This window comes from Pristiophorus japonicus, chromosome 3 (assembly GCF_044704955.1).
Source record: "Pristiophorus japonicus isolate sPriJap1 chromosome 3, sPriJap1.hap1, whole genome shotgun sequence".
Lineage (NCBI taxonomy): Eukaryota > Metazoa > Chordata > Chondrichthyes > Pristiophoridae > Pristiophorus > Pristiophorus japonicus.
The window spans coordinates 7,204,971-7,232,373 of record NC_091979.1 but is presented as its reverse complement, the minus strand read 5'-3'; the positions used below and the strand labels follow the sequence as shown (position 1 = coordinate 7,232,373).

Here is a 27,403-nt window from a genome sequence, read left to right as displayed (position 1 = left end):
GTCTATTATGAGGGGGCATAGTTTTAAGGTGGTTGGTGGAAGGTTTAGAGGGGATTTGCGGGGGGGGGGGGGGTGCTTCTTTACGCAGAGGGTTGTGGGGATCTGGAACTCGCTGCCTGGAAGAGTGATGGATGCAGAAAACCTCACCACTTTTAAGAGATGGGCACTGAAAGTGCCGTAACCTGCAAGGTCACAGACCTAGAGCTGGGAATGGGGATTAGACTGGATAACCTCTTGTTGGCCGGCGCAGATATAATGGTAAGTACTGCAGGGAATCGAATATGGCCAGGGTGATCTCCTGGACTAGTTTCGATGGCCTGGATGAGTCGGAGAGGAATTTCCCCAGATTTTTTCCCCCAAAATTGTTCTGGGTTTTTATCTGTTTTTTGCCTCTCTCAGGAGATCACATGGCTCCGGTTGGGGTGGATTGTAGAATGTTTCAGTACAAGGGATGTCGCAGTTGTGTGCGGCGGGCTGGGTGCTCTTTGCCTTTCCACCAGTGATTTGTGTTTTCACGAATGAAGACACAAATAATCTTCCGGAAATACTAGGGGACCGAGGGTCTAGTGAGAAGGAGGAACTGAAGGAAATCCTCATTAGTCAGAAACATAGAAACATAGAAATTAGGTGCAGGATCAGGCCATTTGGCCCCTCGAGCCTGCACCGCCATTCAGTAAGATCATGGCTGATCATTCAACCTCAGTACCCCTTTCCTGCTTTCTCTCCATACCCCTTGATCCCTTGAGCCATAAGGGCCATATCTAACTCTCTTTTGAATATATCTAACGAACTGGCCTCAACAACTTTCTGCGGTAGAGAATCCCACAGGTTAACCACTCTCTGAGTGAAGAAGTTTCTCCTCATCTCGGTTCTAAATGGCTTACCCATTATTCTTAGACTGTGACCCCTGGTTCTGGAACTCCCCAGCAACAAGAACATTCTTCCTGCCTCTAACCTGTCCAATCCCGTCAGAATTTTATACGTTTCGATGAGATCCCCTCTCATTCTTCTAAACTCCAGTGAATACAGGCCCAGTTAATCCAGTCTCTCCTCATATGTCAGTCCTGCCATCCTGGGAATCAATCTGGTGAACCTTCGCTGTACTCCCTTAATAGAAACATAGAAACATAGAAAATAGGTGCAGGAGTAGGCCATTCGGCCCTTCGAGCCCGCATCCCTATTCAATAAGATCATGGCTGATCATTCCCTCAGTACCCCTTTCCTGCTTTCTCTCCATACCCCTTGATCCCCTTAGCCGTAAGGGCCATATCTAACTCCCTCTTAAATATATCCAATGAACTGGCATCAACAACTCTCTGCGGCAGGGAATTCCACAGGTTAACAACTCTCTGAGTGAAGAAGTTTCTCATCTCAGTCCTAAATGGCTTACCCCTTATCCTAAGGCTATGTCCCCTGGTTCTGGACTTCCCCAACATCGGGAACATTCTTCCCGCATCTAACCTGTCCAATTCCGTCAGAATCTTATACGCTTCTATGAGATCCCATCTCATCCTTCTAAACTCCAGTGAATAAAGGCCACGTTGAACCAGTCTCTCCTCATACGACAGTTCAGCCATCCCCGGAATCAGTCTGGTGAACCTTTGCTGCACTCCCTCAATAGCAAGAACGTCCTTCCTCAGATTAGGAGACCATAACTGAACAATATTCCAGGTGAGGCCTCACTAAGGCCCTGTACAACTGCAGCAAGACCTCCCTGCTCCTATACTCAAATCCCCTAGCTATGAAGGCCAACATACCATTTGCCTTCCTCACCGCCTGCTGTACCTGAATGCCCACTGTCAGTGACTGATGAACCATGACACCCAGGTCTCGTTGCACCTCCCATTTTCCTAATCTGCCGCCATCCAGATAATATTCTGCCTTCGTGTTTTTGCCCCCAAAATGGATAATTTCACAATTATTCACATTGTACTGCATCTGCCATGCATTTGCCCACTCACCTATCCTGTCCAAGTCACCCTATAGCCTCTTAGCGTCCTCCTCACAGCTCACACCGCCACCCAGTTTAGTGTCATCCGCAAACGTGGAGATATTACACTCAATTCCTTCATCTAAATCGTCAATGTATATTGTAAAGAGTTGGGGTCCCAGCACTGGGCCCTGCGGCACTCCACTAGTCACTACCTGCCATTCTGAAAAGGACCCGTTTATCCCATAAGAACATAAGAACATAAGAATTAGGAACAGGAGTAGGCCATCTAGCCCCTCGAGCCTGCTCCGCCACTCAAAAAGATCATGGCTGATCTGGCCGTGGACTCAGCTCCACTTACCCGCCCGCTCCCCATAACCCTTAATTCCCTTATTGGTTAAAAATTTATCTATCTGTGATTTGAATACATTCAATGAGCTAGCCTCAACTGCTTCCCTGGGCAGAGAATTCCACAGATTCACAACCCTCTGGGAGAAGAAATTCCTTCTCAACTCGGTTTTAAATTGGCTCCCCCGTATTTTGAGGCTGTGCCCCGTCTCTATCTTGTCTATCCCTTTCATTATTTTAAATGTTTCTATAAGATCACCCCTCATCCTTCTGAACTCCGAGTAAAGACCCAGTCTACTCAATCTATCATCATAAGGTAACCCCCTCATCTCCGGAATCAGCCTAGTGAATCATCTCTGTACCCCCTCCAAAGCTAGTATATCCTTCCTTAAGTAAGGTGACCAAAACTGCACGCAGTACTCCAGGTGCAGCCTCACCAATACCCTATACAGTTGCAGCAGGACCTCCCTGCTTTTGTACTCCATACCTCTCGCAATGAAGGCCAACATTCCATTCGCCTTCCTGATTACCTGCTGTACCTGCAAACTAACTTTTTGGGATTCATGCACAAGGACCCCCAGGTCCCTCTGCACCTCAGCATGTTGTAATTTCTCCCCATTCAAATAATATTCCCTTTTACTGTTTTTTTCCCCCAAAGTGGATGATCTCACACTTTTCGACATTGTATTCCATCTGCCAAACCTTAGCCCATTCGCTTAACCTATCTAAATCTCTTTGCAGCCTCTCTGTGTCCTCTACACAACCCGCTTTCCCACTAATCTTTGTGTCATCTGCAAATTTTGTTACACTACATTCTGTCCCCTCCTCCAGGTCATCTATGTATATTGTAAACAGTTGTGGTCCCAGCACCGATCCCTGTGGCACACCACTAACCACCGATTTCCAACCTGAAAAGGACCCATTTATCCCAACTCTCTGCTTTCTGTTAGCCAGCCAATTCTCTATCCATGCTAATACATTTCCGCTGACTCCGCGTACCTTTATCTTCTGCAGTAGCCTTTTGTGTGGCACCTTATCGAATGCCTTTTGGAAATCTAAATACACCACATCCATCGGTACACCTCTATCCACCATGCTCGTTATATCTTCAAAGAATTCCAGTAAATTAGTTAAACATGATTTCCCCTTCATGAATCCATGTTGCGTCTGCTTGATTGCACTATTCCTATCTCGATGTCCCGCTATTTCTTCCTTAATAATAGCTTCAAGCATTTTCTCCACTATAGATGTTAAACTAACCGGCCTATAGTTACCTGCCTTTTGTCTGCCCTCTTTTTTAAACAGAGGTGTTACATTAGCTGCTTTCCAATCCATTGGTACCTCCCCAAAGTCCAGAGAATTTTGGTAGATTATAACCAATGCATCTGCTATAACTTCTGCCATCTCTTTTAATACCCTGGGATGCATTTCATCAGAACCAGGGAACTTGTCTACCTTGAGTCCCATTAGCCTGTCCAGCACTACCTCCCTAGTGATGGTGATTGTTTCAAGGTCCTCCCTTCCCATATTCCCGTGACCAGCAATTTTTGGCATGGTTTTTGTGTCTTCCACTGTGAAGACCGAAGCAAAATAATTGTTTAAGGTCTCAGCCATTTCTACATTTCCCATTACTAAATCCCCCTTCTCATCTTCTAAAGGACCAACATTTACTTTAGTCACTCTTTTCCATTTTATATATCGGTAAAAGCTTTTACTATCTGTTTTTATGTTTTGCGCAAGTTTACTTTCGTAATCTATCTTTCCTTTCTTTATTGCTTTCTTAGTCATACTTTGCTGTCGTTTAAAATTTTCCCAATCTTCTAGTTTCCCACTAACCTTGGCCACCTTATACGCATTGGTTTTTAATTTGATACTCTCCTTTATTTCCTTGGTTATCCACGGCTGGTTATCCCTTCTCTTACCGCCCTTCTTTTTCACTGGAATATATTTTTGTTGCGCACTATGAAAGAGCTCCTTAAAAGTCCTTCACTGTTCCTCAATTGTGCCACCGTTTAGTCTATGTTCCCAGTCTACTTCAGCTAACTCTTCCCTCATCCCACTGTAGTCCCCTTTGTTTAAGCATAGTATGCTCGTTTGAGACACTACTTCCTCACCCTCAATCTGTATTACAAATTCAATCATACTGTGATCAATCATTCCGAGAGGATCTTTTACAAGAAGATCGTTTATTATTCCTGTCTCATTACACAGGACCAGATCTAAGATAGCTTGCTCCCTTGTAGGTTCTGTAACATACTGCTCTAAGAAACAATCCCGAATGCATTCTATGAATTCCTCCTCCAGGCTACCCCGTGCGATTTGATTTGACCAATCGATATGTAGGTTAAAATCCCCCATGATTACTGCCGTTCCTTTTTCACATGCCTCCATTATTCCCTTGATTATTGCCCGCCCCACCGTGAAGTTATAATTTGGGGGCCTATAAACTATGCCCACCAGTGACTTTTTCCCCTTACTATCTCTAATCTCCACCCACAATGATTCAACATTTTGTTCATTAGAGCCAATATCGTCTCTCACAACTGCCCTGATATCATCCTTTATTAACAGAGCTACCCCACCTCCTTTCCCTTCTTGTCTATCCTTCCGAATTGTCAGATACCCCTGTATGTTTAATTCCCAGTCTTGGCCACACTGCAACCACGTTTCTGTAATGGCCACCAAATCATACCCATTTGTAATGATTTGTGCCGTCAACTCATTTACTTTATTTCGAATGCTGCGTGCGTTTAGGTAGAGTGTTTTAATCCTAGCTTTTAAACCATGATTTTTAGTTTTGACCCCTCCTGCAGCCCCTTTATCATACATATTGTCCCTTCCTATCACTTTGTGGTCGAACTAGTGTGGGTGAGAGCGCAGATGAACAGGACCCCACTCTCACCCGATGAACCCGAAAGCGCAGATGAACAGGACCCCACTCTCACCCGATGAACCCGAAAGCGCAGATGAACAGGACCCCACTCTCACCCGACTCTCTGCTTCCTGTCTGCCAACCATTTCTCTATCCACGTCAGTGCATTGCCCCCAATACCATGCGCTTTGATTTTGCACACCAATCTCTTGTGCGTGTCCTTGTCAAAAGCCTTTTGAAAGTCCAAATACACCACATCCAATGGTTCTCCCTTGTCCACTCTACTAGTTACATCCTCAAAAAATTCCAGAAGATTCGTCAAGCCTGATTTCCCTTTCATAAATCCATGCTGACTTGGTCCGATCCTGTCACTGCTTTCCAAATGCGCTGCTATTTCATCCTTAATGATTGATTCCAACATTTTCCCCACTACCGATGTCAGGCTAACCGGTCTACAATTACCTGTTTTCTCTCCCTCCCTTTTTAAAAAGTGGTGTTGCATTAGCTACCCTCCAGTCCATAGGAACTGATCCAGAGTTGATAGACTGTTGGAAAATGATCACCAATGCATCTACTATTTCTAGGGCCACCTCCTTAAGTCCTCTGGCATGAAGACTATCAGGCCCTGGGAATTTATCGGCCATCAAACCCATCAATTTCCCCAACACAATTTCCCGCCTAATAAGGATATCCTTCAGTTCCTCCTTCTCATGAGACCTGTTGTCCCCCAGTACAATCGGAAGGTTATTTGTGTCTTCCTTCGTGAAGACAGAACCAAAGTATTTGTTCAATTGGTCTGCCATTTCTTTGTTCCCCATTATAAATTAATCTGAATCCGACTGCAAGGGACCTACGTTTGTCTTCACTAATCTCTTTCTCTTCACATATTTATAGAAGCTCTTGCAGCCAGTTTTTATGTTCCCTGCAAGCTTCCTCTCGTACTCTATTTTCCCCCTCTTAATTAAACCTCTAGTCTTCCTCTGTTGAATTCTAAATTTCTCCCAGTCCTCAGGTTTGTTGCTTTTTCTAGTCAAATTATATGCCTCTTCCTTGGCTTTAACACTATCCTTAATTTCCTTTGTTAGCCATGGTTGAGCCACCTTCCCTGTTTTATTTTTACTCCAGACAGGGATGTACAATTGCTGCAGTTCATCCATGTGATCTTTCAATGTTTGCCACTGCTTATCTACCGTCAACCCTTTAAGTATCCTTTGCCAGTCTATTCTAGCCAATTCCTGCCTCATACCGTTGAAGTTACCTTTCCATAAGTTCAGGACCCTAGTTTCTGAATTAACTGTATCACTTTCCATCTTAATAAAGAATTCTACCATATTATGGTCACTCTTCCCCAAGGGGCCTCGCACAACAAGATTGCTAATTAGTCCCTTCTCATTACACATCACCCAATCTAGGATGGCCAGCTCTTTAGTTGGTTCCTCGACATATTGGTCTGGAAAACCATCCCGAATACACTCCAGGAAATCCTCCTCCACCGCATTGCTACCAATTTGGTTAGCCCAATCAATATGTCGATCAAAGTCGCCCATGAGAACTGCTGTACCTTTATTGCACACATCCTTTATTTCTTGTTTGATGCTGTCCCCAACCTCACTACGACTGTTTGGTGATTGTACACAACTCCCACTAGCGTTTTCTGCCCTTTGGATTTCTGCATCTCCACCAATACCAATTCCACATCATCCAAGCTAATGTCCCTCCTTACTATTGCATTAATTTCCTCTTTAACCAGCAGCGCCACCCCGCCTCCTTTTCCTTTCTGTCTATCCTTCCTAAATGTTGAATACCCTTGGATGTTGAGTTCCCAGCCTTGGTCACCCTGGTGCCATGTCTCTGTGATGCCAATCATACCTGTTAACTGCTGTCTGCGCAGTTAATTCATCCACCTTATTCCGAATACTCCTCGCATTGAGGCACAGAGCCTTCAGGCTTGTCTTTTTAACACACTTTGCCCCTTTAGAATTTTGCTGTAATGTGGCCCTTTTTGTTTTTTGCCTTGGGTTCCTCTGCCCTCCACTTTTACTATTCTCCTTTCTATCTTTTGCTTCTGCCTCCATTTTATTTCACTCTGTCTCCCTGCATAGATTCCCATCCCCCTGCCATATTAGTTTAACTCTTCCCCAACAGCACTAGCAAACACTCCCCCTCGGACATTGGTTCCGGTCCTGCCCAGGTGCAGACCATCCGGTTTGTACTGATCCCACCTCCCCCAGAACCGGTTCCAATTCCCCAGGAATTTGAATCCCTCCCTTCTGCACCAATGTTCAAGCCACGTATTAATCTGAGCTATCCTGCAATTCCTACTCTGACTAGCACGTGGCACTGGTAGCAATCCTGAGATTACTACATTTGAGGTCCTACTTTTTAATTTAACTCCTAGCTACCTAAATTTGTCTCATCGGACCTCATCCTGTTTTTTACCTATATCGTTGGTACCTATATGCACCACGACAACTGGCTGTTCACCCTCCCTTTTCAGAATGTCCTGCACCCGCTCCGAGACATCCTTGACCCTTGCACCAGGGAGGCAACATACCATCCTGGAGTCTCGGTTGTGGCCGCAGAATTGCCTAGCTATTCCCCTTAGAATTGAATCCCCTATCACTATCGCTCTCCCACTCTTTTTCCTGCTCTCCTGTACAGCAGAGCCACCCACGGTGCCATGAACTTGGCTGCTGCTGCTCTCCCCTGATGAGTCATCGCCCTCAACAGTACTCAAAGCAGTGTATCTGTTTTGCAGGGGGATGACCGCAGGGGATCACTGCACTACCTTCCTCGCACTGCTCTTCCTGTTGGTCTTCCATTCCCTATTTGGCTGTGGACTCTTTACCTGTGGCAAGACCAACTCACTAAATGTGCTATTCATGTCATTCTCAGCATCGTGCATGCTCCAGAGTGAATCCACCCGCAACTCCAGTTCCTCAATGCGGTCCGTCAGGAGCTGGAGGCGGATGCACTTCTCACCGGAAGCGTCCCTGACTTCCGACATGGTACAGGAGGAGCATAACACGTGTCCGAGCCTCACTGACGCTGCTCTGACTGCCGCCTCCGACGACATTGGGCCTTTATAGGCCTCCCCACGCTCGCCTCACCGACGCTGCTCCGACTGCCAGAACTCAGATTAGGAGACCAAAACTGAACACAATATTCCATTTGAAGCGCATTTGAAAAGTAGTGACAGGATCGGTCCAAGTCAGCATGGATTTATGAAAGGGAAATCATACTTGACAAATCTTCTCGAATTTTTTGAGGATGTAACTAGTAGAGTGGACAAGGGAGAACCAGTGGATGTGGTGTATTTAGACTTTCAAAAGGCTTTTGACAAGGTCCCACATAAGAGATTGGTGTGCAAAATTAAGGCACATGGTATTGGGGGTAATGTATTGACGTGGATAGAGAACTGGTTGGCAGACAGGAAGCAAAGAGTCGGGATAAACGGGTCCTTTTCAGAATGGCAGGCAGTGATTAGTGGGGCACTGCAGGATTCAGTGCTGGGACATCAGCTATTTACAATATACATTAATGATTTAGACGAAGGAATTGAATGTAATATCTCAACAAGTTTGCAGATGACACTAAGCTGCGTGGCGGTGTGAGCTGTGAGGAGGATGCTCAGAGGCTGCAGAGTGACTTGGATAGGTTAGGTGAATGGGCAAATGCATGGCAGATGCAGTATAATGTGGATAAATGTGAGGTTATCCACTTTGGTGGCAAAAACAGGAAGGCAGATTATTATCTGAATGGTGACAGATTAGTAAAAGGGGAGGTGCAACGAGACCTGGGTGACATGGTACATCAGTCATTGAAGGTTGGCATGCAGATACAGCAGGCAGTAAAGAAAGCAAATGGCATGTTGGCCTTCATAGCGAGGGGATTTGAATTTAGGAACAGGGAGGTCTTGCTGCAGTTGTACAGGGCCTTAGTGAGACGACACCTTGAGTATTGTGTGCAGTTTTGGTCTCCTAATCTGAGGAAGGACGTTCTTGCTATTGAGGGAGTGCAGCGAAGGTTCACCAGACTGATTCCCGGGATGGCAGGACTGACATATGAAGAAAGACTGGATCGACTAGGCTTATATTCACTGGAATTTAGAAGAATGAGAGGGTATCTGATAAAAACGTATAAACTTTTGACGGGACTGGACAGGTTCGATGCAGGAAGAATATTCCCGATGTTGGGGAAGCCCAGAACCAGGGGACACAGTCTAAGGATAAGGGGTAAGCCATTTAGGACCGAGATGAGGAAAAACCTTTTCACCCAGAGAATTGTGAACCTATGGAATTCTCTGCCACAGAAAGTTGTGGAGTCCAGTTCGTTGGACATGTTCAAAAGGGAGTTAGATGTGGCCCTTACGGCTAAAGGGATCAAGGGGTATGGAGAGAAAGCAGGAAAGGGGTACTGAGGGAATGATCAGCCATGATCTTATTGAATGGTGGTGCAGGCTCGAAGGGCCGAATGGCCTGCTGCTGCATCTATTTTCTATGTTTCTATCCCCCTCCCTCGCCCCCCCCTTCTCCCTCCCACCCCAGCTCCCTCCCACAACTCCACCGCATCCCCCTCCCACCCCTCCCCTCCCCTCCCGCAGCCTCACCTCCCCTTCCCACCCCATGCTCCTCCCTCACTTCCCCTCCCTCCCCATCCCCCTCCCACCCCTTACCTCCCCTGCCCCTCCCTCCCACAGCCACAGCCTATACCCTCCCACCCCACCTTCCTCGCCTCCTCCCCAGCAGCCCCTCCCCCTCCCGCCCCACCTCCCCTCCCCTCCCCCTTCCCTCCCCCTCCCCTCCCCCTCCCCTCCCCCTCCCCTCCCCTCCCCCCGCAACCCCCCCCCTCCCGCCCCACCTCCCTCCTGCAACCACTCCCCATTCCCCTCCCCCCCGCAACCATTCCCTCCCCTCCTCCACCCGCCTCACCTCCCTCCACACGCCTCTGCTTCCCCTCTCCTCCGCAACCCCTACCACCCCACCTCCCCCCCGCCGCAACACCTCCCCATGCCCCTCCCGCCCCACCTCCATCCCCTCCCCTCCCGCAATCCCTCACTCTCCTGCCCCACCTCCCAGCCCCTCACCTCCCCTCCCCCTACAACCCCACCCCCCTCCCCTCGCCTCCGATCCCTCCCCACCTCCTCCCCACCCCCGCCCCGCAACGCCTTCCCTCCCCTGCCCCACGTAGCCCCTCCCCCTTACTTCCCTCTCCCCAACCTCTGGAGCTGAGTATGTGTGGCGGGATGGTTCGGAAGCCAGTGGGAGCTGGTGGGTCAGACAGGAGCCTGGGAGAATGTCTGTGTTTATTTGATGAAGCAATTCTGATATAAATCGCGGAGGAATGTTGCATTCCCAATCTGATAAATCCAGCCTTAGCCGGCCCTGCTGCTTCTCCTCAGTTTCCGCATTCTAAATCCAGAAATATATTCAAGAATCTGTCCCCGTGCGGGTGGGTTATACACTGTTCCAGTGTGGGGGCGGGGGGTGGGGGGGCGGTTTATACAGTGTTCCAGTGTGGGGGGGGGGGTTTATACACTGTCCCAGTATGCGTGGGTTATACACTGTCCCAGTCTGCGGGGGGAGTTATACACTGTCCCAGTGTGGGGGGGGGGTTATACACTGTCCCAGTGTGGGTGGGGGGGTGGGGTTATACACTGTCCCAGTGTGCGTGGGTTATACACTGTCCCAGTGTACGTGGGTTATACCCTGTCCCAGTGGGGTGGGGGGGGTTTATACATTGTTCCAGTGTGGGGGAGGGGGGGGTTATACACTGTCCTAGTGTGGGGGAGGGGGGGGGGGGTTATACACTGTCCCAGTGTTGGGGGGGGGGGTTATACACTGTCCCAGTGTGGGGGAGGGGGGGGGGTTATACACTGTCCCACTGCGGGGGAGGGGGGGGTTATACACTGTCCCACTGCGGGGGAGGGGGTTATACACTGTACCACTGCGGGGGAGGGGGGTTATACACTGTGTGGTGCGGGGGGGAGCGGGGAGGTTATACACTGTCCCAGTGCAGGGGAGTGGGGGGGTGGTGGTTTATACACTGTCCCAGTGTGGGTGGGTTATACACTGTCCCAGTGTGGGGGAGGGGGGGTTATAATTTGTCCCAGTGCGGGGGAGGGGGGGTTATACACTGTCCCAGTGCGGGGGAGGGGGGGGGGGTTTATACTTTGTCCCAGTGCGGGGGAGGGGGGGTTATACACTGTCCCAGTGCGGGGGAGGGGGGGTTATACTTTGTCCCAGTGCGGGGGAGGGGGGGGTTATACACTGTCCCAGTGCGGGGGAGGGGGGGTTATACACTGTCCCAGTGCGGGGGAGGGGGGTTATACACTGTCCCAGTGCGGTGTGGGGGGTGGGGGTGGGGGGGGTTATACACTGTCCCAGTGCGCGGGGTGGGGGAGGTTATACACTGTCCCAGTGCGGGGAGGGGGTGTTATACACTGTCCCAGTGCGGGGGTGGGGGTTATACACTGTCCCAATGTGGGGAGGGGGTTTATACACTGTCCCAGTGCGGGGGTCAGGGACTGTGACATCTTTTAATGGAAAGCTGGATACATCCTTGAAACAGAGGAAGATACAGGGCTCTGGGGAGAGAGCGGTGCAGTGGGATTACTTTGGGGATTGATACAGGGCTATGGGGAGGGAGCGGGGCAGTAGGATTAGTTTGGGGATTGATACAGGGCTATGGGGAGAGAGTGGGGCAGTGGGATTAGTTTGGGATTGATACAGGGCTATGGGGAGGGAGTGGGGCAGTGGGATTAGTTTGGGATTGATTTAGGGCTATGGGGAGAGAGTGGGGCTGTGGGATTAGTTTAGGATTGATACAGGACTATGGGGAGAGCGTGGGGCTGTGGGATTAGTTTGGGATTGATACATAAGAGTATAAGAAATAGGAGCTGGAGTAGGCCATTTGGCCCCTCGAGCATTATCTTTAATAAGATCATGGTTGATATGATCTTGGGCTCAGCTCCACTTCTCTGCCCGCTCCCCATAACCCTTCACTCCCTTATATTACAAAATCTATCTCCACCTTAAATATATTCAATGACCCAGCCTCCACAGCTCTCTGGGGCAGACAATTCCACAGATTCACGACCCTCTAAGAGAAGAAATTCCTCCTCATCTCAGTTCTAAATGGGCGACCCCTTATTCTGAAACTATGCCCCCTAGTTCTAGATTCTACCACGAGTGAAAACATCCTCTCTGCATCTACCTTGTCGAGCCCCCTCAGTATCTTATATGTTTCAATAAGATCACCTCTCATTCTTCTAAACTCCATTGAGTCTAGGCCCAACCTGCTCAAACTTTCTTCATAAGTCAATGCCCTCAGGAATCCGAGTGAACCTTCTCTGAACAGCTTTCAATGCAAGTATACCCCTCCTTAAATATGGAGAACAAAACTGTACGCAGTACTCCAGGTGTACAGTTGCAGCAGGACTTCTCTGCTTTTATACTCCATCCCCCTTGCAATAAAGGCCAACATTCCATTGGTCTTCCTGGTTACTTGCTGTACCTGCGTACTAACTTTTTGTGTTTCATGCACAAGACCCCCAGGTCCCTCTGTACTGCAACATTTTGTAATTTCCATTTAAATAATAATTTGCTTTTCTATTATTCCTGCCAAAGTGGATTACCTCATACTTTCCCACATTATACTCCACCTGACAAATTTTTGCCCACTCACTTAGCCTATCTATATCCCTTTGCAGATTTTTTGTGTCCTCCTCACAATTTGTATCATCAGCAAACTTGGCTACATTACACTCGGTCCCTTCATCCAAGTCATTAATATAGATTGTAAATAGTTGAGGCCCCAGCACCGATCCCTGTGGCACCCCACTAGTTACTGTTTGCCAACCGGAAAATGACCCATTTAGCCTGACTCTCTGTTTTCTGTGTTGTGGGGAGGGAGCGGGACAGTGGGATTAGTTTGGGATTGCTCACGTTAAGTGGTGGCACAGATACGATGGGCTGAATGAACGTTTTGCCGTTCTGTCTCACACTCTCTGGTGCTGACTAACCTGCTCCCTCGCTCTGTGTTCCAGGGTTCCCGGGTGTGGCTTCGAGTGAAAGATCAGCTGGTCCCGAGCTGTGTTAGCAGATCGGCCGACGGGATTGTCCTGTTCACTACCGAATACGGAGAGGTGAGGCTTCGGCATGTGTGTCTGCCCTCTAACCCTCTCCCCAATAACCCTCCTCCCCGCTAACCCTCTCCCCTCGAACCCCCCTCCCCAATAACCTCCCTCCCTTCCAACCCCCTCCCCTCCCCAATAACCTCCCTCCCCAATAACCCACTCCACTCTAACCCCCTCCACTCTAACCCCGTCCCCATCTAACCCCACTCCCTTCTAACCCCTTCCCCAATAACCCCCCGCTCCACTCTAACCCCTCTCCGCTCTAACCCCGTTCCACTCTAACCCCCTCCCCTAAAGAAACCCTCTCCTCTAACCCCCTCCCCCTAACCCCCTCCCCGCTAACCCTCTCCCCTCTAACCCCCTCCCATATAAACCCCCTCCCATATAAACCCCTCCCCAATAACCCCCCCTCTCCATTAACCCCCCTTCCCAATTACCCTCTCCCCTCCTGCCCCCTCACCCCTCACCACCTGTGTCAGTGCCCAGAGTCGCTCAGCGCTGCACTGTCGGAGGGGCAGTACTGAGGGAATGCTGCATTGTCGGAGGGGAATTACTGAGGAAGCGTCGCACTATCGAAGGAGCAGTACTGAGGGAGCGCCGCACTGTCGGAGTGGCAGTACTGAGGGAGTGCCACATTGTCAGAGGGGCAGTACTGAGGGAATGCTGCATTGTCGGAGGGGAATTACTGAGGGAGCGTTGCACTGTCGAAGGAGCAGTACTGAGGGAGCACCGCACTGTCGGAGTGGCAGTACTGAGGGAGTGCCACATTGTCAGAGGGGCAGTACTGAGGGAGTGCTGCACTGTCGGAGGGGCAGTACTGAGGGGACGCTGCACTGTTGGAGGGGCAGTACTGAGAGAGCATTGCGCTCTCGGAGGAGCAGTATTGAGGGAGTGCTGCACTGTCTTAGGCGGAGTGCTGAGGGAGCACTGCACTGTCGGAGGGGCAGTACTGAGGGAATGCTGCATTGTCGGAGGGGAATTACTGAGGGAGCGTCGCACTGTTGGAGGAGCAGTACTGAGGAGCGCCGCACTGTCGAAGTGGCAGTACTGAGGGAGCACTGCACTGTCGGAGGGGCAGTACTGAGGGAGCGCCGCACTGTCGGAGGGGCAGTGCTGAGGGAGTGATACACTGTCGGAGGGGCAGTACCGAGGGAGTGATACACTGTCGGAGGGGCAGTACCGAGGGAGTGCCGCACTGTCAGAGGGGCAGTACTGAGGAAGTGACGCACTGTCAGAGGGGCAATACTGAGGGAGCGCCGCACTGTCAGAGGGGCAGCACTGAGGGAGTGCCGCACTGTCAGAGGGGCAGTACTGAGGGAGCGCCGCACTGTCGGGGGGGCAGTACTGAGGGAGTGTTGCACTATTGGAGGGGCAGTACTGAGGGAGTGTTGCACTGTTGGAGGGGCAGTACTGAGGGAGCGTTGCACAGTCGGAGGGGCAATACTGAGGGAGTGCTGCACTGTTGGAGGGGCCATCTTTCGGATGAGATGCTAACCTGAGGTGCATTCAAAGATCCCATGGCTCTATTTCGAAGAAGAGCAGAGGTGTTATCCCCGGTGTCCTGGGGCCAATATTTATCCCTCAACCAGCATCACTAGAACAGTTTGTTTGGTCGTTAGCACATTATGGGATCTTGCTGTTTGTAAATTGGCTTCCGTGTTTTGCATATTACAACAGTGACTACACTTCAAAAAGTACTTTGTAGGCTGTAAAGCGCTTTAGGACGTCCTGAGAGACACATGGAACAGGGAGAGCGAGAGTGAGAATGTGAGCGAGCGAGAGAGAAAATTCCCAGTCACACTATTCACTGCCTCATCCCTGCCCCCGGTGCCTCACAGCACGGCAGGTGAGTGGGAGGCCCCCGCCCCCCGCTTCCTCGTTGCCAATGTGGTGCATGTAGCACACAAATCACTGACTCCACACGGTCTGGTGTAAATCTAACTGCTGTGACCTTCGTCCTTTATTGTTCAGCTCCAGAGTGCCTCTCAGGTGTGGTGGTCAGCCTTATATAGCGCCTGTTGCAGGTACTACAGGGTTTCCCACCACAGCGCCCTCTGTGGTGTGGCATAGTACTTACATTACATTTAAGGTACCAGGACGATACACACATCATTACATAACAGGCTGAGTGACAGGTGTGATGTGTAACAGATGTTGAGGCTGATGTCCGCCACATTTGGGGTTTTGATGTGTTGATATTTTCCTTCCTTCTCTCTCCCCCTCACTCTGACTGTCTCCCTCTCTCTCCCTCTCTTTCTGTCTCTCTGTCTCTTCTTCTCTCACTCTCTCTCTCTCTCTCTCTCTCTGTTTCTCTCTCTGAATCATTCTCTCCCTCTCTCTGTCTCTCTCTCTTTCCCTCTCTTTCTCTCTCTGAATCATTCTCTCCCTCTCTCTGTCTCTCTCTATTTCCCTCTCTTTCTCTCTCACTCCCTCTTTCTCTCTCTGTCTCCCTCTGTCTCTTTCGCTCCCTCTCTCTCCCTCTCTTTGTCTCTTGCTCCCTCTCTCTCTGTCACCCTCTCTTTCGCTCCCTCTCTCTCTCTATCTCTCCCTCGCCCTCTCTCTCTCTCTCACTGTCACTCTCTCTCTTTCTCTCTCACTTGCTCTCTGTCTCTCTCTATTTTCCTCTGTCTCTCTGGCTCCCTCTCTCTGTCTCTGTCTCTCTCTCTCTGGCTCCCTCTCTCTTTCTCCCTCTCTCGCTCTCGCTCTCTCTCTCTCTGTCTCTGTCTCCCTTTCTCTCTTGCTCCCCCTCTCTCTATCTCCCTCTCTCTCTATCTCCCTCTCTCTCTATCTCCCCCTCTCTCTATCTCCCCCTCTCTCTATCTCCCCCTCTCTCTGGCTCCCTCTGTCTTTCTTCCTCTCTCTCTGTGTCTCTCTCTCTCTCTGACTCTCTCTCTCTCTCTGTCTCTGTCTTCCTCTCTCTCTCGCTCCCCCTCCCTCTCTATCTCTCTCTCCCCCTCTCTCTCCCCCTCTCTTTCTCCCTCTCTATCGCCCCCTCTCTCTATCGCCCCCTCTCTCTCTGGCTCTCTCTCTCACTCCCCCCCTCTCTCTCTCTATCTCCCCCTCTATCTCCCCCTCTCTCTATCTCCCCCTCTCTCCCTCTCTCTGTCGCCCTCTCTCTATCTCTCTCTCTCTCTCTCTCTCTCTCCCCCCCCCTATCTCCCCCCTCTCTCTATCTCTATTTATCTCTCTCTCTCTCTATCTCCCTCTCTTTCTCTCTCTCTCTGTCGCCTTCTCTCTCTCTCTCTCTCTCTCGCCCTCTCTCCCCCGCCCCTCTCTCTCTCTCTAGGTGCTTTCCTATGAGCGGTCCGCTCTGTCCAATGAGCTTGCTGTCACAATGCACCAGACCAGTATGGATGGCATGGACGACATGTCGAATCTCGCAGACCTACACGAAGCCGCCATTCTCTACAACCTTTTCCTCCGATACAAGCAGGATAAGATCTATGTATGTCATTGTCCTTCCCCTCCCGCGGTTCCCTCCTCTCCTTCTCCCACTCGGTTTCCTTGTGTTGGGATGGGAGCGTCCAACTCCTTGCACATGCGACGGTTACTCCTGGTCAGCCCAAGCAAAGAGTATCATCAGTGACTCAAAGCTGCCCTTCCAGAACATCAAAAGTTAATTCACCTCACCAGTCCCGCTCCATCCAGAATCTGTGTCTGATTATTGTATTGTAGATTCTCCCTCAGTCCCCCAACAGAGAGTGGAGCCTATCTGGAGCTCGATTTAACATAAGAACATAAGAACATAAGAACATAAGAAATAGGAGCAGGAGTAGGCCATATGGCCCCTCGAGCCTGCTCCGCCATTGAATATGATCATGGCTGATCCAATCATGGACTCAGCTCCACTTCCCTGCCCGCTCCCCATAACCCCTTAATCCTTTATCGGTTAAGAAACTGTCTATTTCTGTCTTAAATTTATTCAATGTCCCAGCTTCCACAGCTCTGAGGCAGCAAATTCCACAGATTTACAACCCTCAGAGAGAAGAAATTCCTCCTCATCTCAGTTTTAAATGGGTGGCCCCTTATTCTAAGATTATGCCCTCGAGTTCTAGTCTCCCCTTTCAGTGGAAACATCCTCTCTACATCCATCTGGTCAAGCCCCCTCATAATCTTATACGTTTCGATAAGATCACCTCTCATTCTTCTGAATTCCAATGAGTAGAGGCCCAACCTCCTCAACCTTTCCTCACAAGTCAACCCCCTCATCTCCGGAATCAACCTAGTTAACCTTTTCTGAACTGCGTCCAAAGCAAGTATATCCTTTCATAAATATGGAAACCAAAACTGCAGTATTCCAGGTGTGGCCTCACAAATACCCCGAATAACTGTAGCAAGACCTCCCTGCTTTTAAATTCCATCCCCTTTGCAATAAAGGCCAAGATTCCATTCGCCTTCCTGATCACTTATTGTGCATGCATCCTAACCTTTTATGTTTCATGCACAAGTATCCCCAGGTCCCACTGTACTGAAGTATTTTGCAATTTTTCTCCATTTAAATAATAACTTGATCTTTGATTTTTTTCTGCCAAAATGAATGACCTCACACTTTCCAACATTATACTCCATCTGCCAAATTTTTGCCCACTCACTTAGCCTGTCTATGTCCTTTTGCAGATTTTTAATGTCCTCCGACATTGCTTTTCCTCCCTTCTTTGTATCATCAGCAAACATGGCCACATTACACTCGGTCCTTTCTTCCAAATCGTTAATATAGAGTGTAATATAGTTGGGGTCCCAGCACTGATCCCTGCGGCAATCCACTAGTTACTGATTGCTAACCTGAGAATGAACTATTTATCCTGATTCTCTATTTTCTATTAGTTAGCCAATCCTCTATCCATGCTAATATATTACCCCCAACCCCGTGAACTTTTATCTTGAGCAGTAACCTTTTATATGGCACCTTGTCAAGTGCCTTTTGGAAGTCCAAATACACCACATCCACTGGTTCCCCTTTATCATCCCTGTTCGTTACATCCTCAAAGAATTCCAGCAAATTTGTCAAACATGACTTCCCCTCATAAATCCATGCTGACTTTGCCTGACCGAATTATGCTTTTCCAAATGTCCTATTACTGCTTCTTTAATAATGGACTCCAACATTTTCCCAACCACAGATGTTAGGCTAACTGGTATATAGTTTCCTGCTTTTTGTCTGCCTCCTTTTTTAAATAGGGGCGTTACATTTGCAGTTTTCCAATCTGCTGGGACCTCCCCAGAATCCAGGGAATTTTGGTAAATTACAACCAATGTATCCACAATCCCTGCCACTACTTCTCTTAAGACCCTAGGATGCAAGCCATCAGGTCCAGGGGATTTATCTGCCTTTAGTCCCATTATTTTACTGAGTACCACCTCCTTAGTGATTGTGATTGTGTTAAGTTCCTCCCCCCCCATAGCCCCTTGACTATCTACTGTTGGGATATTGTTTGTGTCCTCTACCATAAAGACTGATACAAAATATTTGTTCAGAGTTTCTGCCATCTCCAAGTTCCCCATTACTAGTTCCTCTGTCTCGTCCTCTAATCGACCAACATTTACTTTAGCCACACTCTTCCTTTTTATATACCTATAGAAATTCTTGCAACCTGTTTTTATATTTTGCGCTAGTTTACTTTCATAGTCTGTCTTCCCTTTCTTAATTATTTTTTTAGTCATTCTTTGCTGGCTTTTAAACGCTTCCCAACCTTCTGTCCTCCCACTAGTTTTGGCCACTTTGTATGCCCTTGTTTTTAATTGGATACCGTCCTTTATTTCTTTAGTTAGCCACGGATGGCTATCTTTTTTTTTACACCCTTTTCTCCTCACTGGAATATATTTTTCTTGAGAGTTGTGAAATATCTCCTTAAATGTACACCACTGTTCAGCAACCGTCCTACACTTTAATCGATTTTCCCAGTCCACTTTAGCCAACTCTGCCCTCATACCTTCATAGTCTCCTTTATTTAAGCTTAGTACGCTGGTTAGAGATCCAACTTTCTCACCCTCCATCTGAATTTGAAATTCAACCATACTATGATCACTCATTCCAAGGGGATCCTTGACTAGGAGATTGTTTATTAATCCTATCTCATTACACAGGACCAGATCTCGGATAGCCTGCTCCCTGGTTGGTTCCGTTACATACTGCTCAAGGAACCCGTCCCTTATGCACTCTATGAACTCTTCCTCAAGGCGACCCTGACCACTTTGATTTGTCCAATCAATTTGGAGGTTAAAATCACCCATGATTATTGCTGTTCCCTTTTTACAAGCTCCCACTATTTCCTGGTTTATACTCCGACCAATAGAGTTGTTACTGTTAGGGGGCCTATAGACTACGCCCACCATTGACTTTTTCCCCGTATTATTCCTTGTCTTCACCCAAACTCTTTCAACATCCTGATCATTTAAGCCAATACCGTTTCTCACTACTGCAGTGATTCCATCATTTATCAATAGAGCTACCCCACCTCCTTTTCCTTTCTGTCTGTCCTTCTGGATTGTCAAATACCCCTGAATATTTAATTCCCAGTCCTGGTCACCTTGCAACCATGTCTCTGTGATGGCTATCAGATCATACCTATTTGTATCTATTTGTGCCGTCAACTCATCTGTTTTGTTATGAATGCTACGCGCATTTAGACAAAGTGCCTTTAAATTTGTATTGTTTAACCATTTTTTTCCGACTTGTTTCCTCTCTCCTTCAAACTCACTTTCTTTATTTTTGCTTTCTAATTCCAGCTTTACTCCCCTCCCCACTGAATCTATTCTCAGGTTCCCATCCCCCTGCCAAGCTAGTTTAAACCCTCCCCAACAGCACTAGCAAACCCCCCCACGAGGATATAGGTCCCGGCCCTGTTGAGGTGCAACCTGTCCGGCTTGTACAGGTTCCACCTCCCCCAGAAGCGGTCCCAATACCTCAGGAAATGAAAGTCCTCCCGCCTGCACCATCTCTCCAGCCACGTATTCATCTGCTCTATCCTCCTATTTCAGTACTCACTTGCTCGTGGCACCGGGAGTAATCCGAAGATTACTAGCTTTTGAGGTCCTGATTTTTAATCTCTCTCCTAGCTCCCTAAACTCTGTCTGCAGGACCTCATCCATCTTTCTACCCATGTCATTGGTCCTGATATGGACCACGACTTCTGGCTGTTCGCCCTCTCTCCCCAGAATGCCCTGCAGCCGCTCAGTGACATCCTTGACCCTGGCACGGGAGGCAATATACCATCCTGGAGTCACGTCTGCGGCCGCAGAAACGCCTGTCTGCTCCCCTGACTATGAAATCCCCTACCACTATAGATTTTCCATTCTTCTTCCTCCCGCCCCCCCCCCCCCCCAAGTGCAGCTGAGCCACCCGTGGTGCCGTGGATTTGGCTCTGGCTGCACACCCCAGAGCCACCATTGCCCTCACTGGTACTCAGAATAGCGTACTGGTTGGAGAGCGAGATGGACTAGGGGGACTCCTGCACTACCTGCCTAGTCCTCCTCTTCTGCCCGGCAGTCCCTATCTGCTTGCACACTCTTAAGCTGCGGGGTGACCACCTCTAGAAACGTGCTATCCCCGTAGCTCTCAGTCTCGCAGATGCACCGCAGTGACTCCAGCCGCCGCTCAAGCTCCGAAACGTGGAGCTGGAGTTGGTGCAGCTGGAGACACCTCCTGCACACAGGGTCGTCCAGGCTGCGTGAAGCGTCCAGGATTTCCCACATGCCGCAGGATGTGCAATCCACGGGACTGAGCTGTCCTGCCATCCCTCTAGTTACACTCGGAGCTATCAAGTAAAACTAAACTCTAAACCTTAGCAAAACACACCCAGCAACTACTCAGCAGTCAGCAGATTTAACTAACCTTTATTTAAAGGCTCCTAACTTAACAGAATTTGAGCCCATATGGAATCAATGAGCTGCATCAGCACATAGGCCATTCCCACAAAAACCTCACCAAGTCTCCATTTCAATGTGATCATTACAGAATATTTCCATTGCAGGATTCCTATTGCAGGATATTCCTATTGCAGGATTCCCAATTGCAGAATATTCCCATTACAGGATTTCCCTATTGCAGGATTTCCCATTGCAGGATTCCCAATTGCAGAATATTCCCATTACAGAATATTCCCATTGCAGGATTTCCCATTGCAGAATATTCCCATTGCAGGATTTCCAATTGCAGAATATTCCCATTACAGAATATTCCCATTGCAGGATTTCCCATTGCAGAATATTCCCATTGCAGGATTTCCAATTGCAGAATATTCCCATTACAGAATATTCCCATTGCAGGATTTCCCATTGCAGAATATTCCCATTGCAGGATTTCCAATTGCAGAATATTCCCATTCCAGAATATTCCCATTGCAGGATTTCCCATTGCAGAATATTCCCATTGCAGAATATTCCTATTCCCGGATTTCCCATTGCAGGATATTCCCATTGCAGGATATTCCCTGTTGCAGTAATCCCATTGCTCAGCTTCCGAAAGGCTAATCCTGCATTTTCCCCAGACTAACATTGGCTCGATCCTGACTGCAGTGAATCCGTACAAATCCATCGAGAGCCTGTACAGTGCCAGCACAGTCGAGCTGTACAGCAGACACCAGCTCGGGGACCTGCCGCCGCACATCTTTGCAATCGCTAACGAGTGTTACCGCTGCTTGTGGAAGCGCCAGGACAGCCAATGCGTGCTCATCAGGTACGTGGGTCCCACCAGCTACTGCTGCAGGAAGGGGCATGAATCAGGTCAGGGAGTCTCCGAAACCCCCTGTGTGCTAGGCTCAACACAGGCTAGACAAGAACATAAGAATTAGGAGAAGGAGTAGGCCATTTGGCCCCTTGAGCCTGGTCCGTCATTATGCTGCATAGCGCTTTGTTGACCGTTGTGGACACGATGGGCTGAAATGACCTACGTGCTGTAAATTTCTATGATTCTATTCCTATTCTCTGTTTCTGTCCGTTAACCAATCCATGCTAGTATATTACCCCCAATCCCATGAGCCCTAATTTTGTTTAATATGCTCTTGTGTGGCACCTTATCGAATGCCTTCTGAAAATCCAAATACACCACATCCACTAGTTCCTCCTTATCTATTCTACTAGTTGCACACTCAAAAAACTCTAAACAGATTTGTCAAACCTGATTTTCCTTTCATAATGTGTCAGCCATGGCTCAGTGGGTAACACTGTCGCCTCTGAGTCAGAAGCTTGTGTGTTCAAGTCCCACTCCATGGATTTGAGCGCAGAAAAATCAAGGCTGACACTCCAGTGCTGTGCTGAGGGAGCGCTGCACTGTCAGAGGGTGCCGTCTTTCAGATGAGATGTTAAACCAAGGTCCTGTCTGCTCTCTCAAGTGGACATAAAAGATCCCATGGCACTATTTCGAAGAAGAGCAGGGGAGTTATCCCCGGTGTCCTGGCCAATATTTATCCCTCAACCAACATTACAAATTAGCAGATTATCTCGTCATTATCATATTGCTGTTTGTTGGAGCTTGCTGTGCGCAAATTGGCTGCTGTGTTTCCCACATTACAACAGTGACTACACTCCAAAAAGTACTTCATTGGCTGTAAAGCGTTTTGAGACTTCTGGTGGTCATGAAAGGCGCTATATAAATGCAAGTCTTTTTTTATAAATCCGTGTTGACTCTGCCCAATCCTATTATTATTTTCTACGTGCCCTGTCACCACTTCCTTAATAATAGATTCTCATATTTTCCCTACTACTGATGTCAGGCTACCAACCAAAGCAAGTTACGAACAGGGAGAAACAATCAGATCAAAACCCACCACCATCCTCCCACGCCCAACGCACCATCTCCCCAACCCCCCCCCCCCCCACCCACTCACCTCCCCAAAGCCCAACCACATCCACCGTCCGTCCCAACCCCACCCACCCACCTTCTCCCCAAACCCCCCCACCCACCTCCACAAATCCCACCCACTCACCTTCTCCCCAAACCCCCCCACCCACCTTCTCCACAAACCCCCCCACCTACCTTCTCCCCAAACCCCCCCACCCACTTTCTCCCCAAACCACCCCCCATCCACCTTCTCCCCAAACCCCCCCACCCACCTTCTCCACAAATCCCACCCACTCACCTTCTCCCCAAACCCCCCCACCCACCTTCTCCCCAAACCCCCCCCACCCACTTTCTCCCCATACCATCCCCCACCCACCTTCTCCACAAATCCCACCCACTCACCTTCTCCCCAAACCCCCCCACCCACCTTCTCCACAAACCCCCCCACCTACCTTCTCCCCAAACCCCCCCACCCACTTTCTCCCCAAACCACCCCCCATCCACCTTCTCCCCAAACCCCCCCACCCACCTTCTCCACAAATCCCACCCACTCACCTTCTCCCCAAACCCCCCCACCCACCTTCTCCCCAAACCCCCCCCACCCACTTTCTCCCCAAACCACCCCCCACCCACCTTCTCCACAAACCCCCCCCACCCACCTTCTCCACAAACCCCCCCACCTACCTTCTCCCCAAACCCCCCCACCCACTTTCTCCTCAAACCACCCCCCACCCACCTTCTCCCCAAACCCCCCCCACCCACCTTCTCCCCAAACCCCCCATCCACCTTCTCCCCAAACCCCCCCACCCACCTTCTCCACAAACCCCACCCACCTACCTTCTCCCCAAACCCCCCCCACCCACTTTCTCCCCAAACCACCCCCCACCCACCTTCTCCACAAACCACCCCCGACCCACCTTCTCCACAAACCCCCCCCACCTACCTTCTCCCCAAACCCCTCCACCCACTTTCTCCTCAAACCACCCCCCACCTACCTTCTCCCCAAACCCCCCCCACCCACCTTCTCCACAAACCCCCCCCACCCACCTTCTCCTCAAACCACCCCCGACCCACCTTCTCCACAAACCACCCCCCACCCACCTTCTCCACAAACCCCCCCCCACCTACCTTCTCCTCAAACCCCCCCACCCACCTTCTCCCCAAACCCCCCCACCCACCTTCTCCCCGAACCCCACCCACCATCTTCCCCCAAAACCCAACCCCACCCACTGTCCCCTCCAACCCCAGCCACTGCCTCCCCCAACCCCACCCACCGTCTCCACATATCCCTCTACCCCACCTTTGTGTGGGACTAAAGTGATATAGGCCCAGACCAGGTAAGGACGGCAGGTTTCCTTCCCTGAAGACTGTTGGTGAACCAGTTGGGTTTTTATGATAATCCGACAGCTTAATGGTCACTTTTACTGAGACCAGATGCTAAGTTCCAGATTTTTAAATTGGATTCAAATTCTCAAACTGCCCATGTGGGTTCTGAACTCTCGTTCTCTGGGTTATTAGTCCAGCAACAGGATCACCACATTGCCAAACTCTAATGAGTAAACAACATGAATAAAATACGGCGAGCGAAGGTCTAACTTGTAGATGTTTTTCGCCCCCTGGCCTGTGACCTGCGACCTGCGACCTGTGCAGTGGGGAGAGTGGAGCCGGTAAGACGGAGAGCACGAAGCTACTGCTCCAGTTTCTGTCGGTGATGAGCCAGAGTTCGGCAGGAGCCTTGGCCCACAAGAGGAGCACACACGTGGAACAGGCCATCCTGGAGAGCAGGTACGGACACTGAGCGCGGCGTCCATGGGTGTGCAACTACTTCACATCGTGCAACCTTCCAGCACAATTCACACATCTGGCATCTCTTCGAAAGAGGGATCCTCCTAATCCCACTCCCCAACCCTTCCATCATACTGTTCTCCTTCAGTAATTCAACCCTGAAAAGACACTGGACTGGATTTTCAGCTTTGATGTTTTCGGGGTGATAATGGCAGCGGGGCGGGAGAGTTAGCGCCCGGGAACAGTTTGCATCAGGGGGCGCGCGCTAAGGGAGGCGTTGTACACCTCTCTCGAGCGCGAGGATGGGGAACGCCCGAGCTAAAGAGCCGGGTGGGAGCGCTCCCAGAGACGTGGGGGAGGTTAAAATAAAAAAAACAACAAAAACATTGCCCACGCCACTACAACACAAATGGCCAAAAAAATGAAAAGAAAAAACAATCACACTTAACTTAGGAGTCCATGACTCATTGCTCCGCTGTCGGGATTCTTGGTCTGCCCTGATTTCCCATGGGGGGGTCAATGCGGCATGCGCTTTGCGCATATGGGTCGGGCAATAGTCCAAACTCGCACCGGTGTCGCAACCAGGCGGGGCGTAATGCACCAGGCGCAGCTCTTCCGGGCGGTGCTGCTCAGAGCCGCTGTTAAACCAGACCCGAGAATTGCTGCGCACCATTGCCACCGCTCCGGGGCGAGAAAAGGAGAGAAGACCCGGAAATCCAGCCCGCTGACTCTCACTGGGGTACAGTCCCACACATACTGACTATCACTGGGGTACAGTCCACACACACTGACTATCACTGGGGTACAGTCCACACACACTGACTCACACTGGGGTACAGTCCCACACACACTGACTGTCACTGGGGTACAGTCCACACACACTGACTCTCACTGGGGCCACACACAATGGCTCTCACTGGGGTACAGTTCCACACACTGACTCTCACTGGGGTACAGTTCCACACACACTTGACTCTCACTGGGGTACATTCCCACACACAATGACTCTCACTGGGGTACAGTTCCATATGTACTGACTCTCGCTGTGGTTCAGTTCCACACACACTGACTCTCACTGGGGTACAGTTGCACACACACTGCCTCTCACTGGGGTACAGTTCCACACACACTGACTCTCACTGGGGTACAGTTCCACACACACTGACTCGTCTGGGGTACAGTTCCCGCCTAATAAGGATATCCTTCAGTTCCTCCTTCTCACTAGACCCTCGGTCCCCTCGTAATTCCGGAAGGTTATTTGTGTCTTCCTTCGTGAAGACAGAACCAAAGTATTTGTTCAGTTGGTCTGCCATTTCTTTGTTCCCCATTATAAATTCACCTGAATCCGACTGCAAGGGACCTACGTTTGTCTTCACTAATCCTTTTCTCTTCACATATCTATAGAAGCTTTTGCAGTCAGTTTTTATGTTCCCGGTAAGCTTCTTCTCATACTCTATTTTCCTCCTCTTAATTAAACCTTTTGTCCTCCTCTGCTGAATTCTTAATTTCTCCCAGTCCTCAGGTTTGCTGCTTTTTCTGGCCAATTTATATGCCTCTTCCTTGGATTTAACACTATCCTTAATTTCCCTTGTTAACAACGGTTGAGCCACCTTCCCCATTTTATTTTTACTCCAGACAGGGATTCAATTGCTGAAGTTCATCCATGTGATCTTTAAATGTTTGCCATTGTCTATCCATCGTCAACCCTTAAAGTATCATTTGCCAGTCTATTCTAGCCAATTCACACCTCAAACCTCAAGTTCAGGAGCCTAGTTTCTGAATTAACTGTGTCACACTCCATCTTATGAAAGAATTCTACTATATTATGGTCACTCTTCCCCAAGGGGCCTCGCACAACAAGATTGCTAATTAGCCCTTTCTCATTACACATTACCCAGTCTAGGTTGGCCAGCTCTCTAGTTGGTTCCTCGACATATTGGTCGAGAAAACATTCCCTAATACACTCCAGGAAATCCTCCGCATTGCTGCCAGTTTGGTTAGCCCAATCAATATGTAGATTAAAGTCACCCATGATAACTGCTGTACCTTTATTGCATGCACCCCTAATTTCTTGTTTGATGCTGTCCCCAACCTCACTACTACTGTTTGGTGGTCTGTACACAACTCCCACTAGTGTTTTTTGCCCCTTGGTATTCCGTTGCTCCACTCATACCGATTCCACATCATCCAATCTAATGTCCTTTCTTACTATTGCATTAATGCCACCCCACCACACGGATTCGAGGCTCCGAAGTTGGAGGAGGCAAAGGAGCTTCGGAAGGGAACGGTGGGCATTCTCCCTGTCCCTTACTCCCCTTTTCAACTCTCAGACCTTGGGAATCCTCCGAATACCACCCGGTTTCATCAATTGCTGTCTCCGCTGGGCAACCTAATACCACCATCTGCTGCAGCGTAGATATTCCTTTCTGTAGATCTTGATTATGGTTTTGTTCATCAGCAAGATGTTGATCCAGCGTCAGTACAGTCCTGGCTGCCCCGAATGCCTGAAATCGCCAATTCTCTATTTCTTTCCTTGCTGCTGCTCTGTGAGTT

At 49.4% G+C, this 27,403-nt stretch overlaps 1 protein-coding gene across 1 annotated transcript in view; it reads left to right on the top strand.

Moving 5' to 3' along the window:
• Positions 1-219: 219 nt before the first annotated feature.
• The window catches only part of LOC139260446 (unconventional myosin-X-like), a 204,319-nt gene continuing 177,135 nt past the window's right edge, over positions 220-27,403 (top strand). Inside the window, exons 1-5 of the mRNA XM_070877008.1 lie at positions 220-258; positions 13,198-13,296; positions 16,574-16,732; positions 21,774-21,961; positions 24,716-24,850. Coding sequence (XP_070733109.1) covers positions 256-258; positions 13,198-13,296; positions 16,574-16,732; positions 21,774-21,961; positions 24,716-24,850 — 584 coding nt within the window. The 5' untranslated portion in view covers positions 220-255. The remainder of the gene's footprint in view (positions 259-13,197; positions 13,297-16,573; positions 16,733-21,773; positions 21,962-24,715; positions 24,851-27,403) is intronic.